At 33.4% G+C, this 17,672-nt stretch overlaps 1 protein-coding gene across 1 annotated transcript in view; it reads right to left on the bottom strand.

Moving 5' to 3' along the window:
- Window positions 1–343: 343 nt before the first annotated feature.
- The window catches only part of LOC118736253 (kinesin-like protein KIF14), a 298,626-nt gene continuing 281,297 nt past the window's right edge, over window positions 344–17,672 (bottom strand). The window contains exon 4 of the mRNA XM_036466346.1: window positions 344–748. Coding sequence (XP_036322239.1) covers window positions 344–748 — 405 coding nt within the window. The remainder of the gene's footprint in view (window positions 749–17,672) is intronic.

Below are 17,672 nucleotides of genomic sequence, written 5' to 3'. Positions count from 1 at the left end.
CGAATGTGTAAAATGATGCGAATCATTCGCATAACGAATGCGAATGCAAATATTCGCAACATCCCTGATCGACTCATACATATAAGCATACATATCGCACACCATATTCAAAAGAGGCACAACTCAAAAATTAGATCCGAAAATATAACTGTTTATGGATGGTAAAGATTCAACGCAATTACTACAAAAAACAGGTATAACAGAATTTTATAGTTAGAAAAAAAAACTGTTTGCATTAATTGGAGTAAATCCTATGAATTGATTTATGCAAAAAAAACCTACGCACATTTTTTTCCTTGTGCCCCTTTTCTTTTGCAGAAGGTGTGCGATATGTATTTAAAACTTATTGATTTACAAAACTAGATGTATAAAAAGGGAGAGTACATACCATAAGTTGTGTATTATGTAGACTTTTTTCACTGGGGTGTTGCATTATATTATTAATGTCGTCAAGCAAATTCGATTTAAAAGTTGGAGTATAAGATGCGTCTATGGCATTTTTGTCTTTGCTAATTTCGGCCTCTTCGTGAAATGCTTTTCTTTCCGTCTCCAGTATTTCTTTATTACACTTATATGTTAATTGTTCAAACTCAAGTTTTTGCATGCGCTCCTTGAAGTTTCGCTCGTTTTCCGCACGTTCCAACTCTATGCGCGACAAGGCCGCACGCTTTTCTTCTTCCAATTCGCAACGAAGTTTCTCTTCCTGTTTGTATAAGATCTCTTCATGTGCCATTTGGAAATCGACCACCTGTTAGATTAAAATTAGTTAACTTCAATTTGTTAAATCGTGAAAACTTTCAAAGAAATTAAAATATACATATACATATGTATTTATATCGCAGTGGTAAAATATAATAGGGCTGTTCAGGATCTTGTGCATATCGTCGTTTAAGGTACAAAACCGCGTATCAACAAAATGCAAAACCGCGTATCAAGATAATGCGCAACCGCGTATGTGAATTAAAAAACTAATCACATTCGAAAATGCACATTTCCTACGAAAAGTGGGCATTCAATTTTGCATTACCAAGTATCAGGGAATGAATGTGATTTAATATGAATTTTTTGGGACGTTTTGGATACATTAGAATGCCGATTACATATTAAACAGCAATAGAATCTAGAACTCATAAGAAATACATTACATTCCGACTTTCTTTCAGTATGTTTGGCTGACCTTAAATTTGTTATTCATTCAGATTTTTTGTGTTATTTATGGCCTTATAACAATTATATTCAACAATTTTATTGAGCTTGAGGTCGTTTCTTATGAAAAATGTTATTGAAAATCAACAATAATTTACAAAAAGTAGAAGTTATAGCTGCTATTTCGGAGATCACCACATCTCCTCAGTGACCGCGGTTGAAGAAGTCTGATAAGTAGATGTGGTGATCTTCCAAATAGCCGCTATAACTTCTTACTTTTGTAAATTATTGTTGCTTTTCCACAACATTTTTCATAAAAAAACGGCCCCAAGCTCAATAAAATTGTTGGATTCATTCTGAATGCTAATAACCTAGCCGTTAAAACAGAACCAAATACCCCTTAGAATTTCAACAAGATCAGGCCTAGGATCTTTAGGCCCGAACGACCCTACGAGGGAATGCATTTTGATTCTAATAATAGGGTATAGAAAGGATAATAAAATACAGGAAAATACATTCATAATTATTCAAGTATTCAATATTGCTTTAAATTTAACTAGAAATTAACAAATTGCAAAACATCGGAAACCATCGATATATCGATGTTTATCTAGCGATGTATTTTAGCCTCGATATTCTTTTCTCCGATGCATCGAAACATCGATGTACCGATGTTACTGCTCAAAATTTGCATCCCTATTCTTGATCACGCAGGTAATGCATTACTACTTTTCCCACTGGGATCGTACATGCGACCTACAAGGGACATGGGAAAACATTTAATGACTTACAAGGCCAATTTTGTTATACGTTTTTTTTTTTGCGAGACATGTTACAAAGTTTAATTGAGAAACTCAAAACTAATAAACGTTGGGCATCTGCTGAATACAGTTGAGCACACATTTTGAGCGGGATGAGTGTCCAACATCATTTTCTATGTTTCTTGGTACGGAGATTACGAAAACGGGGTAATTAGGTCGATTTAAAAAAAGAGTAAAAGAAACATGAAAACAGTGCAATGGACGACATGTAGCCTGAATAGGGGTTTTTATTATGTGTGAACAGTGACTCAAACAATCATTCAAAAGGTGACTTTATTTTAAATATGTTTTTCATGCTATAACCAAAACAATGTTAATTAAAGTTTTAATTTTTATACACAATTTAGAACAACTCAACAAATTTTCATCAAAATTTCAAGCATTTTAAATTGGGAGGTTCCATGGGAAACTGAACCTCAGAGCACAAAATTTTTTCTTTATAAAACGATCAATGTGTGGATAAGACATGAATAGAAATCTTGAATCAACCAAAAAATAACAAATTAAAGCTTTAAAATCATTTTATTGCCTTTTTACGTTTTAAAATCAAGTTATAAGTAAATTTTTTGAGTAGGTTTAAAGTAGGATGTGTTGAAAGTACTGTCATATAATTTGCTATTCTTAATTCAAGTGTTTGGTACGAAAAATATGTATTAGAACTCATCTGCGTTTAATAAAATTGTATAATGTATTAAATTGTGTGAGTGCTTTGTCTATATTATGAGTTATTATTAAGCAGTATTGGTCTTGTCCCACCCGTGACAAAAAAAGGTAAAAGTTATTATATTTAATTGCAGAAGTTGGAGTTGTGTTTCGGGTTTGTTACATAATGTTAGAACGTCATTGTCAATGTTTACCACAATTGCATTTTCGTTTCCACATAGTTAGATAATAATTCAACAGTCAAGCATGTCCCACCCGTGACAGCTACGGGTGGTACAGTTGCCAGAGGTAGATTTACAGGGCTGATAAGCTTTATTTGTTTGTTGAGGTGGACGCAGGGGAGAAGGGCGGAAGCGCGGACTCGCCCATTACCTATATACCCTTGTGGTCAGCTGATCAAGTTAAGTGACATTTTGACCAGTTTTGGTATTTTGTTTATTTAATGTTCATACTTTTTTTTATAAAAGTTTAGCATATTACATAACCAGAACCACATAAACCAACATTTCAAACTTCGTACAAAAATTATAAATTTCCACAAATTTTAACAGTTACACCCAAAAATTTTAAATTTTTTGTTCATAATTTCTAGAAAAATTCCAGGTATGCAGATTTATAGCGTATTAAATTTAAGTAGGAAAAAGTGAAAATTTCAAGACGCTAGGAGATCGCGTTGGTTTTTAATAACTTTTTTGGCTGATGGTGCTAGGCTTTTTCTTCTATATAAAAGGCACTATACTAAGATAAAACGTGAGTGAATTGAACCCCTACTTGGCTTCTTATATCTTTTCATAACTAATCTTTAATATGGACCACACTAAAAGCTCATTTTCATATAAAAATTCGTACGTGTCCCACCTGTGACAAATGTTGTCCCACCCGCGACAGAGGAATTTCGGATTTTTTTATAATAAATCCATCATTTTTGTTGTAGTTTTTGCTTTGTTTGCATTCGTGGTTCTGTGATTTATTATAAGACATCAAGTTCACACAGAAAAGTGAAATAAATTCGCAGAGTTTTCGTAAAATATATCTGCTCCCAAAAGCAGGTTCTTTTTTTGTCTCACCCGTGACAGAAGAAATAACTCAGATTTTTTCCATACAAAAGCTGGCATTTTTTACCTATTTTGTAATAACTCATATAATAGTCAATTAGGTGTAGCTTTATCAAAATGTAGAATTGTTCAGTACTTTATACTTAAATTTAAACAAGAAAGACCAATTTTTCCTGTTCAAATGTCCCACCCGTGACGGTGGAATCGCCCAATTGAATTTTTGAGTATGCAGTTTTGAAGCGACCAAGTAGTCGCGCTGATTTATAATAATAATTAATTTCCTACCGAATTTTTGGTAATTCTATGGTAGCTCCGAATTGTCTTGGGCCGATATAACAAGTTGTGGTCAGTGTCGAAATAACTGAATAAATACGACTATGGAGCAACATGACTACGTCAACATTTTAAAAATTGTTTTCTCCCCTTTGCTAATGAAAAACTTGGCTTAATATTGCTTTAGAAAGCACCAGATAGAAAATTCCCCATTCATGTGATCGCATATTTTGGTATCAAAATGGGAATTAAACTAAATCGTCTACGGTATTCGCCATCGCCACCGCGTAAAGGCCTGTAAATCTTTCGCAAAATCTCTCTCGAAAACTCCAAGATCCGCTTCATTAGATGTTTTCATTGTGTATGCCTCCGCGTCATACACTAGCACAGACAAGATGAGCGACTTATAGAGTGTGATCTTTGTACGACGAGAGAGGACTTTACTTCTTAATTGCCTACTCAGTCCAAGTAGACTTGTTGACAAGAGTCATTCTCCGTTGGATTTCAAGGCTGACATTATTATTGGTGTTAATGCTGGCTCCCTAATAAACGAAGTCGTCTACTTTTTCAAACTTGTAACTCTCAACCGTGACGTGTGTGCCAAGAAGTGTATGCTCTGACTGTTTGTGTCCTCGTTCACCCACAGATCCCTTCCATTTGCTTCTCTATATAATTCCGAGAAGTCAGAACAGACGTAGCCCTTCTTTTTTTAACTGATAATGTCGATGACGTCGGCATACGCTAGCAATTGTACGCTGTTGTAAAGGATTGTGGCTGAGCGGTTCAGTTTTTATTATCTTCTTCAGCATCAGATTAAAGTAATCACAAGAAAGGGAGTCACCTTTTCTGAAACCTCGTTTGGTATCAAACGGCTCGGAGAGGTCCTCCCCAATTCTGGCGGGACTGATGGTATTGCTCAACGTCATTTTACACAACCATATTACTTTCGCGGGGATACCAAATTCAATGGTGTGAGTCAATCCTGTTCTCGCGGGTCTTTTCCAAGATTTGGGGTATTGTGAATACCTGATCTATGGTGGATTTTAATTGCAAAATTTATAGCAATCGTAAGTTTTTTAAGCCACTTTACAAAAATCTAAACAAAATCATGTCACAATGGCAATCATATGCGAGAGAGCATATGTTTACCAACAAAATATGTAGCAGCAATTTCAATCATGTCAAAATTACATTCGGTAATTCGCCATTGCTGGGACCAGGAATCGCATTTAGACCTTTAGTTTGGGCTGAATTTGTTATATATTTTTACGACTATACAAAAAAGTAGCAACATCTCCTAATACTAAAATTGGTATCTAACGAACCTTTTGAAAAAAGAGAATAGTCAAAACCGGTAGGGATTTAAAGAGCAGACAGCTTTTTTGGCACAAAAATATTTTTCACACTATGCTAGGGTTGCTAGATTTTCTGTACAATTTATTGTTACAAATTACCATTAATTAGGTACAAACAAACAAAGATATCTTAGATATATTTCTCAAAGCAACAATAAATGTTAACAAGTAATTTTTAGCAAAAAAAAACTCCCATATAAAATATATATATATATATATATATATCTCATGATCCACTGATCGGATCTCAACCAGATTAGTATGGGACCACCTCTGAGACACTACCTTTCCGATGCAAAGAATTATCGAAATCGGTTGACGTGGTCCAAAGTTATGCGGTAACATACATAAAAAAAAAAAAAAATATTCCGACGAACTGATAACCTCCTCCTTTTTTGGAAGTCGGTTAAAAATAAATAACTAAATTTTACAAAATAATTCCAGACTCTTCCTGATTGTAAGGTCATATTTTTAATTTAAGCCTTATAATTAATTTAATATTTTTATGCTTTTTATACCCGAGCACTCTACACCTACCTGGCTACAACCATGCTTACACCTTTTCACTATCACACTTAACTTTGCTTAGTAGTGTTCGCCACAATATGAATGGCAAAGTACAGGGCGTAAAATAATAACTGTCGCACCGGTTTTTTGAAAAATATTTTATTGTTAACTTTGTAAATACTTTACTTTAATTTTATTAATTAGTTTAAAAATTTTAATCCTTATTTGCATTTTCCAGCTTTGTCTTTTTCAGGTGTGCCTTTTCTTAGACTTTATATAAAAAAAAAAGAAAAAGAAGAATGAATGGCCTCCTAGCCACCGGTTCCAAGTCTATTCGATTGCAGAGGGGAGAAAAAATTACTCAAATGGGGGAAATTTGCCATTTTATTTTTCAAAAAAAAAAGTGCGACAGTTATCATTTTACACCCTGTTTATGATAAAATATTAATAGCTGGAGAAAGGAGTACAAAAGAAGTACAAAACTAAGAAAGGAGTATATTTCCGGATATTTTTTTTTTTTTGGGAGTGCGAGGGCGTACATTGCAATAAAAAGGAGTACGTTTACTCCCAAAAGCAGTATGCCTGGCAACCCTACACTATGCGCTAGTGAATACCCTCAAATAATGGTGTTTTCTTTTCTCGAAAAAAATGTCACCTTCATATGGCAACATTATCAAGGTGCCACATTTTAAAGAAAGAGAGCGCAATATACATGTGAAGATACTGCGAAAGGAACACGAAAGCTTGACAGCCCTGACGCAGGGCCGAATAAATGAAACATTATTTCGAGAAAAGAAAAATCTATAAGACACATTAAAAAGGAAAATAAAATTTCGTTATGTTTCAGGTGTTAAGCGGTCGAAAGAAAATTTCTTTATGTTCATTTAATTCATAAGATCATACGAGACTGCAGTTTAGATTTAAACTACCACATACTTCATGAAACTTAATTTTTGGTTTTTGCTTTCGTTCCATAGGAATTGTAGAAAAACTAAGCAAAACGGAGAAAATTGTAACATTTAAATACTCCAATAAAAATTGTGTGCTTTTTTCGAGCAAAAATGCGACTTTTCTTGGGTTTTAGTGCTTTTTCAAATTCAAAACTTGGCAACACTGGTATGCGCGTATGCCGGGGTCACCTTTCTTGTGAATTGGGCAGAGCAAAAGAGTTGATGCATGCACCTTATCAGCCCCTCGCCGCCGTACTTGAATAGCTCGGCTGGCAGGCCGTCGCACAGTGCTTTGTCACATATGCAAAATTAAAATAAAATAAAGTGCTTAGAATATTTAAGTAATATACATGCACCTTTAATAGATTGGTAAGTTTAATTTACCAACTCTTCGTTTTGTTAACATAGAGGGCGTTAAAGTCACAAAATATTTGAGGTAAAACTGTTGAACGGAAAAAACTTTTTTTACTGTGTTACACAAAAATTGTCAAAAATTCAGTTTTTAGTGTATTACTTTACTACTATATGTACAAAAAACAAATAATTCTTGGTAAATGTTTCTTATGGAAAAGTTGTTTGTGCTATCGAAAACTTTTGAGATTTTTTTATTGGAATTCCCAAAATTGCTAAAGTTTGGTAAAGTGATACACAAAAAATTTTAAGAGTGCCTAATTTTTAATTTACTATTTTGGTACGTTTTGATGTGCTTTACTAAAATCTGTGAAGACGTTTTATATTTTTCTGCCGGAACTGTTAAGATTATAAGCATTTTTTAAGCCATATTTCTTAAGATTCAGAAAAAGTTATAAAATTGCAGAAAATTAAGGTATTAAGGTAAACTACCTACTAATACTACAAAAAATGAACCTAGTTTTGATGTAGTGTATAATTTTTATTAAATAGCGTCACAGAATTTCAAAAAAATTGGAAGTAATATCAGCTTTTTTTGGCGAAAACCTTAATGTTTTGAAAAAAGTGCGCAAATTTTTTTTTTTCATTTAAATACCTCGTTAGTAGGAAAAAAAATTAAATTTTCTGCCGGAAATTGGAAATTTAGTATTTTTTAAAACATATAAGTTTTTTAATTTTACAAAGACAAAAATATTAATTAATATATAAAAATCTCGAGTAACAAAACAAAAATATGTTCAATGGATGCCACTATCCAATCAATATATAGAAGCAAATGGACGAGTCCAGAAGTAATCGTGAATAAAGGAGACGACTCTATAATATTGTGCGTAAATTGTCGAAGAACTGTCAATAGATTCGTTGAAATGGAACACTTCGTGATTCCCCGCATTGACGAAATACTCGCAAATCTGGCTGGTTGGAAGTTTTTTGTAAATAAGACCTCACAGGAGCTTGGCTTCAAGTGAAAATGTCCGAGCGATCGAGGAATTACTTACTATTAATACCCATAAGGGCTTATTCCAATTCAGAAGGTAAGTATACGGGCTCAAAACTCAAGCAAGTTTATTTCGTTAAAAAAATGGCACTTGTCCAAGTTTATTTTTACGTTAAACTTTAATAACTTGTCAAATACAGCGTAAAGGTTCTTTTTGCACTCTTCCAAATCGGACCCACCAAATCAGAATGTCATCAAAATATACTAGTACCTTTTTAAGTCCCTTCAAAATTTCACATATTATTTTGGAAAACTCCACAGTAACCTTTACGCTGTATTTGACCAAAGTTATTAAAGTTTAACGTAAAAATAAACTTGGACAAGTGCCTTTTTTTTTTAAGAAATAAACTATATTGGGTATACCATTAACGAAGACGGTATAACACTATCTAAGAAAAAAGTTGAAGCAGTTGTGCGAGCTCCAGCACCAACCAATAAACAGCAGCTGAATGTTGTATTTGAGCATGGCCAATTATTAGTGTCACTGCATTCGTAATTTGTCGTCCGAGTTTGCTTTTAATCCATGAGCTGACTAAAAATAATGTTAAGTGGAGTTGGAGAAAGCAACACCAAGAAGTCTTTGAGCGAAGTAAAAAACTAGTTGTGGACATTGGAGTATTAGCGCATTACGATCCAACGAAGCCGATAGTAGTTTCGTGCGACGCGAGTTCATATGGCGTAGGAGGAGTATTGTCTCAGATAACACAGGGCAACACTGATTTTGGTGCGGCAAATGTTAAATCTGTTTTCGATAGACTTTTTTGAGCTGATTACGAATCCGTAATTATAAAGATTCCATCACGTACAGATTTTGAGAAAATCGTGGTCAAAGTGTCAAAAAATCCGGGTTTTTTTCAATATTTGAGAAGCTCGAGCAAAGAGTTAAAATGTGGTAGAACCTTCCACTTAGACTTAACTTCAAGCTAGAGCCCTGGGCTACATACCCTGAAAATACCATCCCTGCACCTTTAATTGATGGCCACTTATAGTCATTTGTTGAACAAAAAAAAAAATGCTGGCAAATTGTGCTATTGAAAAAAATGCTTCCAAAATCAGTTTTTGCTGTTCAATAAACGACTATAAGTGATCCTAGGGTCAAGACGAAGAGATGGTATTTTTAGGGATTGTAGTCGAAAGTTCAATCCTTAATTTAAGCTTAAGTGGAAGGTTCTATCACCTCTTGTTTAATTGCGGCAGGGACTCAAACTTCGCCAAAAGTCAAATTTTACTGCTCAATAAATGGCTATAAGTGACCATAAATTCAATGTGCAGGAATGGTATTTTCAAGGATAGTAGTCGAGGGTTCTTGCTTTAATCTAAGCCTAAGTGGAAGGTTCTATCACCTTTTTACTCTTTCCTAGAGCTTCTCAAATATTGCAAAAGCCCGATTTTTTGACACTTTGACCTCGATTTTCTCAAAACCTGTACGTGTGGGATCCTTTGTACTTACTAGAGCTCTCGATTTTGTTCGCACATTTTCAAACAGCCCGGGTATATGAACAGCGAGTACTCGCACACTTGTTCAATGCTCATTACTCGAAAATTTTCGAGCATGAGCTCGAGCAATTCGAGTTTTTACGAGTAATTTGAGCAATGTTTTTTTATTGTATTGGAAATTTTGGTAGCAACTTTTTAAATTTTTCAAATTATTGATATATAATGCAAAGATTGTTACATTAGTATTTAATAATATAACATGAATTAGAAAGCAGCTGCTGACAAATACAATTTACAAATTTTCTTTTGTTTATGAAATTGTTCAAAAACTCGAAAATTTTGAACAAACATTTGAGCAGTTGAGCAATGAACGAGTATCGAGCGAGTATCGACCTACTCGCTTTGCTCGATACCCGGGTATCTAGAGCTCTAGTACTTACGGATTCGTAATCAGCACAAAAAAGTCTATCAAAAATAGCTTTAACATTTGTCGCACCAACATTTTTTTTTTCATTTTTGTTGGCCTGTGTAATAGATGGTGAAGAGCGTCCAGTTATGTTTCCGTCAAGTACTCTTCAGCCGGCTGAGACAAACTATTCGCAATTGCATCGAGAAGCATTGGCTATAATAGTAGCAGTGGGGAAATTTCCTAAATATTATACGGCCTGCACTTTACTATCGAGAACAACCATCAACTTTTTCATGTAGAAAGGACCTTCCAGCTGTTGCGTCAAATAGACTTCAGAGGTGGGCAATTTTTTTGTCAATGTATGATTACACAATCAAATATAAGAAGGGCTAACAAATCTGTCACGCGGATGCTTTATCCCGATTACCATTGCAGGAAAGCACATACGATGACACCGATAGCATAAATATTTTCTATTTAGTGCATGATTTGCCTCTTAAAATTGAAGATGTTTTCAAACACTTGCAAAATGATGAAGTATTAAAAAAGTATACAAGTTTGTAGTAAATGGTTGGCCGAAATTGTCAAGAAAGGGTTTTTGAATTATTATACAAAGCGTATGTCATTGGGAACGGAAGACGGATGTCTATTTTATCAAATAAAACACCTCTTTGAGGTAAAATTTTCGGGTGACGAAAGATGAACTAGAAACACAAAATTTATGATATCAATTTCGTGACGAAAATTATACGCATTTTTTAACTGCCTTTCAAACGTAGGGAAAATCTTTTTTATTCATACGAATCGTTGCCAAAGTTGTTTTTTTTTTTTTAATTGTGCTTTTAGCAGTAAACGGAAATTCGGAACGTTCCGAATAAATAAAAAAAGGTTTTCCGTACGTTTGAAAGGCAGTTTAAAAATGCGTATAATTTTCGTCACGAAATTGATATCATAAATTTTGTGTTTCTAGTTCAATTTCGTCACTCGAAAATTTTACCTCAAGGAGGTATTTTTTTTGATATCAATATTTTGGGGTAGCAAATTTAAAATCGACGAAAATACAAACAATAAACTAATGGCCTTATTCATAAGTAGGTTTAAAGGGCTTTATAAAATGACGTTTTCATAAATTTTACAGTTTATAAACCTTTTTTAAAGCTGCTTTATATTTTATGAATAAGGCCATAAATGTTTTATTTTTCTCAAATAAATTGCTAAAAATATTTTCTAAATCTAAATCATGTATTCAAATCGATGTGTCCATTGAAACATAGTTTTTCGAATACGGAATAAAGCGAAAAAGGATGATCAAGGATATATGATGATATCAAAGATGATATGTATTCGAAAAAATTAAAAATAAAAAAAAATATGAGAAATGATAAAAACTTATCAACTTGGTACCAACTTTGGACAATAAACAACTGTATTCGTCTACTTGCCTCGTAGTTTAATTGTTGTTAAGATTTCTACCGGGTGTGGGGCGCACACATGCGCCTTTTTTTTAAGAAGTTTTACTTCTATCACGTGTACGGTGTTGCACTCGTGCTATTAAACTAATGATTTTTTCTCAATTAGTTTTGCTCAGTGACAATTTATACATATGTATGTAAGTAGTAGCGGCACATTGGGTGAACTAAATGCATTCATACATACATATTTATGTACAACTATAGGTAAATACCAGGTAGGTTAAGTGCGGGTGATAAACCCATGTAGCATAGTTAAATACTGTGTACATACCTGCAATTAAAATGGGGAAGAATGTTACAATTTCGGCATGTGACTGAAAAAAACTCTAAAATACACACAAATTGTGGTTTCCAAGACATGTACGAAGTGATTAGCACAGCTGTATCCTTCAACTTGTCAACTCGCGGGAAATTCCCCGATTTGCAGGGAATTTCGGTTTAAGTGGTAATCGGGGAATGGGCGATTTTTTCGGGGAACTGGGTATGTTATTTTTATATCATAAAGTAACCATATTAGACGGATATGCTAATTTTTAACCATTTGACCCTTTTTGGAGCGACATTTTTTCAATTTGAATAGCAATATCTCCACAAGAGTTTTCCCAGATATAAGCTATATACCAGATGAAAGCTAAGGTTTTGGGCTAGACTTGTGGAAACTTAGAATAAAATCGACTGACCAGTTTTTGAGAAAATGCCCGAAATCTCTATTTTCAGAAAATGCCCGAAATCTCTATTTATATTTTATAAACACAAAAGATAGCGTTAGATAGCTTGTTTGAAGATCCTTCTACTGATATCCACATCAATGACATGGACTGAGTAGTGCGGCCTCAGTGGTAGTTTAAAAAATTGCCTTTTTTCGAATTTCAGGCAGCAGCCACGCCCACACAGGCATACGAATCAAAACATCCTGGAACAAAACCTTCTTAGTTTTTTGTGTACTTTAATTCCTGAAAGTTTGAAAAAAATTAAATGATGGTACGTACAGACGCCACATACATACCAAAGCATCTCGTAGTGGAGACACGAACCAAAACACATTTACCTCTATATCTTTCCAACTAGTGGCCGGAACTTAATATATAAGGTATCGGTTGAAAGGTATTGGCCTATAGAATAACACTAATAATGTTGGGTGTGCCCACATGCCCCCTTAAACCGGCAAAAGCAAAAAAAAATGTTTTTCGTTTCGCAACACTTTAGCCTAATTTTTAAGAATCCGGTTAATCGTTTACGAAGCTTGAATATATTTTCTGGACACACTCTGCAAGACCTTTCCAACGATATCAACATGTCGTTTGGACGTCTGGATAAAAACTTCCAAATCTCGTGTATATATAAGCGTGTCATTTCAGCATGCTACTGTTGCTGCTTTCGTCACTCGCGCGCACTGCCGTGCGCTGTTATGGTGAGCGCGTGATAATCCCAAAAAGTTTGGTACGTCAAGTTCTGCACCTATTGCGTAGTGAACACATAGGAATTGTGCGGATGAAAGCTTTTGCAAGAACGTACGTATGGTGGGCAGGCATAGATTCGGATATCAAAAATTTTGTGAAAAATTGTATAGCATGTGCACAATGTCAAAATGTTCAGAAACCTGTATTAACTTCATGGCCAACTCCTTTATATCCATTCGAACGCATTCATATTGATTTCTGTAAAATCATCGGTGCTACTATTTAAATATTTTTGATACTTATTCTAAATTGATAGAAGCAAGTGTTTAAACCTAAAAATGCTCAAGTCGTTATAAAAGTTTTACGTACATTTTTGGCCATATTTTGATTACCTAAGCAAGTAGTTAGTGACAATAGACCACCTTTTGGGTCTAAAACTTTTCTTGACTTTTGTAAAAGCAATGGCATAGAATGCTTAAAGTCTCCGCCATATCACCCTCAATCGAATGGAAGTGCAGAGCGTGGAGTGCAAACTTGTAAAATCCCATTGAAGAAGTTCCTATTAGACCCAAAGACTAAAACTAAGTCATGGAATTTCAAGATAAATAACTTTTTGTTAAAGTATCGAACCACACCGGCCGCTGTGGTGTAGTGGTAAGCAGTGCGCGCTTTCACTCATCAGCACCTGGGTTCAATCCCTGGTCAAAGCAACATCGCAAAGAAATATAGAAAACGGTTTTTTTCTTAACAGCGGTCGTCCCTCGGCAGGCAATGGCAAACCTCCGAGTGTATTTCTGCCATGAAAAACAGCTTCTCATAAAAAGACAATCGCCGTTCGGAGTCGGAGTAAAACTGTAGGTCCCTCCGCTTTGTGTGACAACATCAAGGCGCACGCCACAAGTTGGAGGAGAAGCTCGGCCAAACACTAACATAAGTGTAAGCGCCAATCTATTATTATTATTATTATCTAACCACACCAACTACAACAACTAATTCCACACCAGCTGAGCTTATCTTTAAATATATACCGAAAACTCTTTTAGATCTCGTAAACCTAAATATTGCTAAGAGTCGTAAGTCAAATGAGGGAAAAGGGCAAAACGAGAAAACTATGTTACATAAAAGAGAAAATAATTGCAAGAAGAAATGTTATAAGACACAACAGACACAAAAAGATATTGTAAAAGTAAATGAATTTAAACCGAATGACTCAATTTTGTATAGAAACGTATTGAATAATTTTAGTAAATGGGATGTAGGAATGATTGTTAAGAAATTGAGTAGTGTTAGGTATCTTATAAAAATAAATGGCAAAACTAGAGTTGCCCATTTGAATCAAATGAAAAAATATCAAGGCAAAGTAATTAGATTTAATCCCACTATTATTACGTACAAAAGATCATGTGATCGAAAAAGACGGCGTAGTGAAGACTCCAATGCTGAGCCAGTTCTAAGACGATCTGAGTGATTACGAATAAGATTAGATAATGTTTAATGCGAATTTATACGTCTTTTTTTTTTGGTATTAAATATACAGACATTAGACTGCATCACAAAAAAAAAGTTGCGGTTTTTCCGCCGGGACTACAAAACTTATTATATTTTAAAACGTCCACCAAAATATTTCGGAAAAATATTAAGCTTTAAGCGAGATTTGAAAATACCTCCAAAAATGGAGTTTTTTATGAATAAAAATAGTTTCTTAAAGAACGTTTTGAAAAAAGTCCGCTCAGATGACAAAACAGATTAGGCTTAAAAAATCTGCATAAAAATATTTAAAAATCTTTCCAACGGAATCATAATAATGAGATTTTTGATACTGTTTTTTACTTTTTTCAAAGATTGTTTTACGAAAAACTTAAATAACTGGGCCAAAACTATTCTGATTTAGGCTTATGGGATCTCGGTAGAAAGGTATTTTCCCACCATTTTTATTTATGTGCAAAAAAGTCATTCGTGTCCCAATTTTTTTTTTCCAAATACCAACACATCTTAATTCAACTTTGAATGATGTTCGTTCATCCTACCTTTCTCTTTCATCCTTTGAATGAGCTTATTAGCAAAAAAATACAAAGGGTGAGAAATTATCTTTCCAATGATACCTCACAAGTCTAAATCGGAAGAGTTTAGGTTCAGTTAATAAAGTTTTTCTTATACCAATCTTTGAAAAATGTTAAAAAACAGCATCAAAAATATTATTATTACGATCCCGTTGAAATTTTTTTTTTAATATTGTTATGTAAATTTTTTAAGCTTAAACCGTTTTGTCATTTGAGGGGATTTTTTCAAAAAACATCTTTAAGAAACTATTTTTATTCATATTTGGACGTAGTTTCAAATATTTTGGTGAACGTGTTAAAATATAATAGATTTTATAATTCCAATGGAAAAACAGTACCGATTTTTTTTTTATGGGGTGATGCGCAACAAGCGATTTAACTCATCGAGTTCGTTTTTCGCGCCTATTTGTAGCATTATCGCTATTGTGGTGCAAAGACCTCTTCACGCAATAAAATAACGTAGGGATGCGATAAATGCCGCGGTGGAAAGATCGCTGACTGCCTCTATATGCACAGCTTTGGTAGCAAAGCGCACAAATATGGCCAAATAAGCCTTCCCGGGTGCTCTGCCTCGAATTTGAGAGTGAACCAGTAGCGGCCCACAGAAGTAAATTCCAGTGGTTAAGAAAGCGCGCCAGGCTGCACTCGTTCCTTTGGAACGTCGCCCATGAATAGATCTTTCTTTACTAGTTTTATGTGGAAGCATATAATGCATCGATGCACCGTGTTGTTGCATAACCTTTTGCCGTCGATAGGCCAATAGTGTTGGCGCAGTAAGGAAAGAAGTGTTTGTGACCCTGCGTGTAGATACTGGAAATGATACGAACAAACTGAAATGTTTGTGAAAATACAATTTTTTGGTAAAATTATTTGGTGCTTAGACTAATACTCTAAATTACTATGTCGAAGACGACCTCCAACTCGGATAAGTCCCCTTTGGTCGATGAACGGCAAATAAAGTGGTCGTGGACAAATCAGTCTAGAGATCACAATTTTCATTAAATTTCAAAGTCTTTTTTTTAATTAAAGCTAATAAAATTTGCTATCAATCTGTGGAAGCAAATTAAAAAAAAATGTTTATTTTTTTAATTTACGATATATTTTATAAAAAGAAAAAAAAACATTTTTAAAGTGTAATTTAAAAAAAGTTCATTTATATTTACATAATATATTTAAAGTAATACTGGGACACCTTACAAATAATTTCGAGTAGTATTAAATAATTTAAACTTTTTCTATTTTGTTATAAACAATTAATTGACCACAGTGACTAAACCTATAAAAAAGAGTTATTTTTTATGCATATGAAGTATAATTCACGTATAAAATATAAAGTCTATAAATTTGATTTAAATGATGATAAAAAATTATACTTAGTTGTTTAAACATTCAAATATCAGATAATTTTGTTTATTTTTTCTGATTTGAAAGAAAAAAGATTCTTATGATTGTATGGAGCAAGAAAAATTGTCAACGTATTCCATCAAATTGTATAAACAAGCTTAATTAACAAATGCATAAGTTTTTTTTTTTAATTTAAAGATAAGAACGTCCTTTTTTTCTTTCACCTACAATAGATGCGTATATTAATATAGAAACACCTTATACATTTTTAAAGATAATGTTAAAAAATTAAACAAATTGCTTATTTTTTGTTATGAACATCTAATCAGTGACATTTTGTTCACCATTCTTATTTAAACATAAAAAATATATAATAAACGTATAAAAAACAAGTAATGAATACTTTCTATGTAAATGCTGACAAACGAAAAATTTTAGTCAACTGTTAAACATTTTTTATAAATAAATATAATATATAGTAACTCAAACAACAAAACTTGTTGTTTTTCTCAAAAAGGGTTAAAATTAGTAACATTGCCGACTTACTCTACTAGATTGTTTAAAAATATTTAATTAAAAAATGCATAAATGCTTTAAATTGAAGATAAACAATTCCGTTCTCTTGTTAAGACAATATTAAGGAATATTGTATAACATCCAACCAGTGAAGCCAAGATGAACAAATCGTCCAACCAATAAAGGTCAGAATGATCTAATGATCAGCGAATCAAGGCAGAATCGGTAAAATATCCAACCAGTGAAGGCAAGATAAAGCTATCTAATTAAAGCAGAAATTCTAGAATATTCAATCAATGAAGGTTAGAAGCGTAAATATCCAGGAAAGATTGGTATGATTTTTTATCCAATTTATCCTTCTTGTGAAGAATGTGATTCTGCGTTAAGTAGCAGTTGTTGTGCTTCTGCATGTAAAGGTTTTTTTTTTTTGAAGAAATGTATTTTCCATACTTAAAGATTCTTTAAACTTTTTTTTAAAGTTGGCAAGAACAATTGAGAAAGTTTCTTTTCAACTGCTTTTTCCAAATTTGTAGAAAGGTTAAATTTATTCTTTAGATAATTTAACAACACTTCTGTAATTTTAGTATCTGATTTTAATAATATGTCTGAAAGTTCTCTATTTTTAATCTCGAAAGAATCCATTTTTCGAGAATGATAGTTATATTCCACGTATTCCTTCAATAAATAAAGAAAATCAAACAAAAGAGAAAAAAATAAAAATAAAAATAAACGAATCATAAGACTATAAGAAAATGATAGGTATAAGTAAAACTTGTCACATAAATTCTCGAATATATAAAATTAAACCAAACAAGTAAGAAAGTCTAAGTTCGGGCGGAGCCGAACATTAAATACC

The sequence above is a fragment of the Rhagoletis pomonella genome, unplaced genomic scaffold, assembly GCF_013731165.1.
Source record: "Rhagoletis pomonella isolate Grant_MI unplaced genomic scaffold, Rhpom_1.0 Rhpom_scaffold_00003, whole genome shotgun sequence".
Taxonomy (NCBI): Eukaryota; Metazoa; Arthropoda; class Insecta; order Diptera; family Tephritidae; genus Rhagoletis; species Rhagoletis pomonella.
Note: the sequence above shows the minus strand (reverse complement) of the source record. Positions and strands in the feature narration are given on the sequence as shown.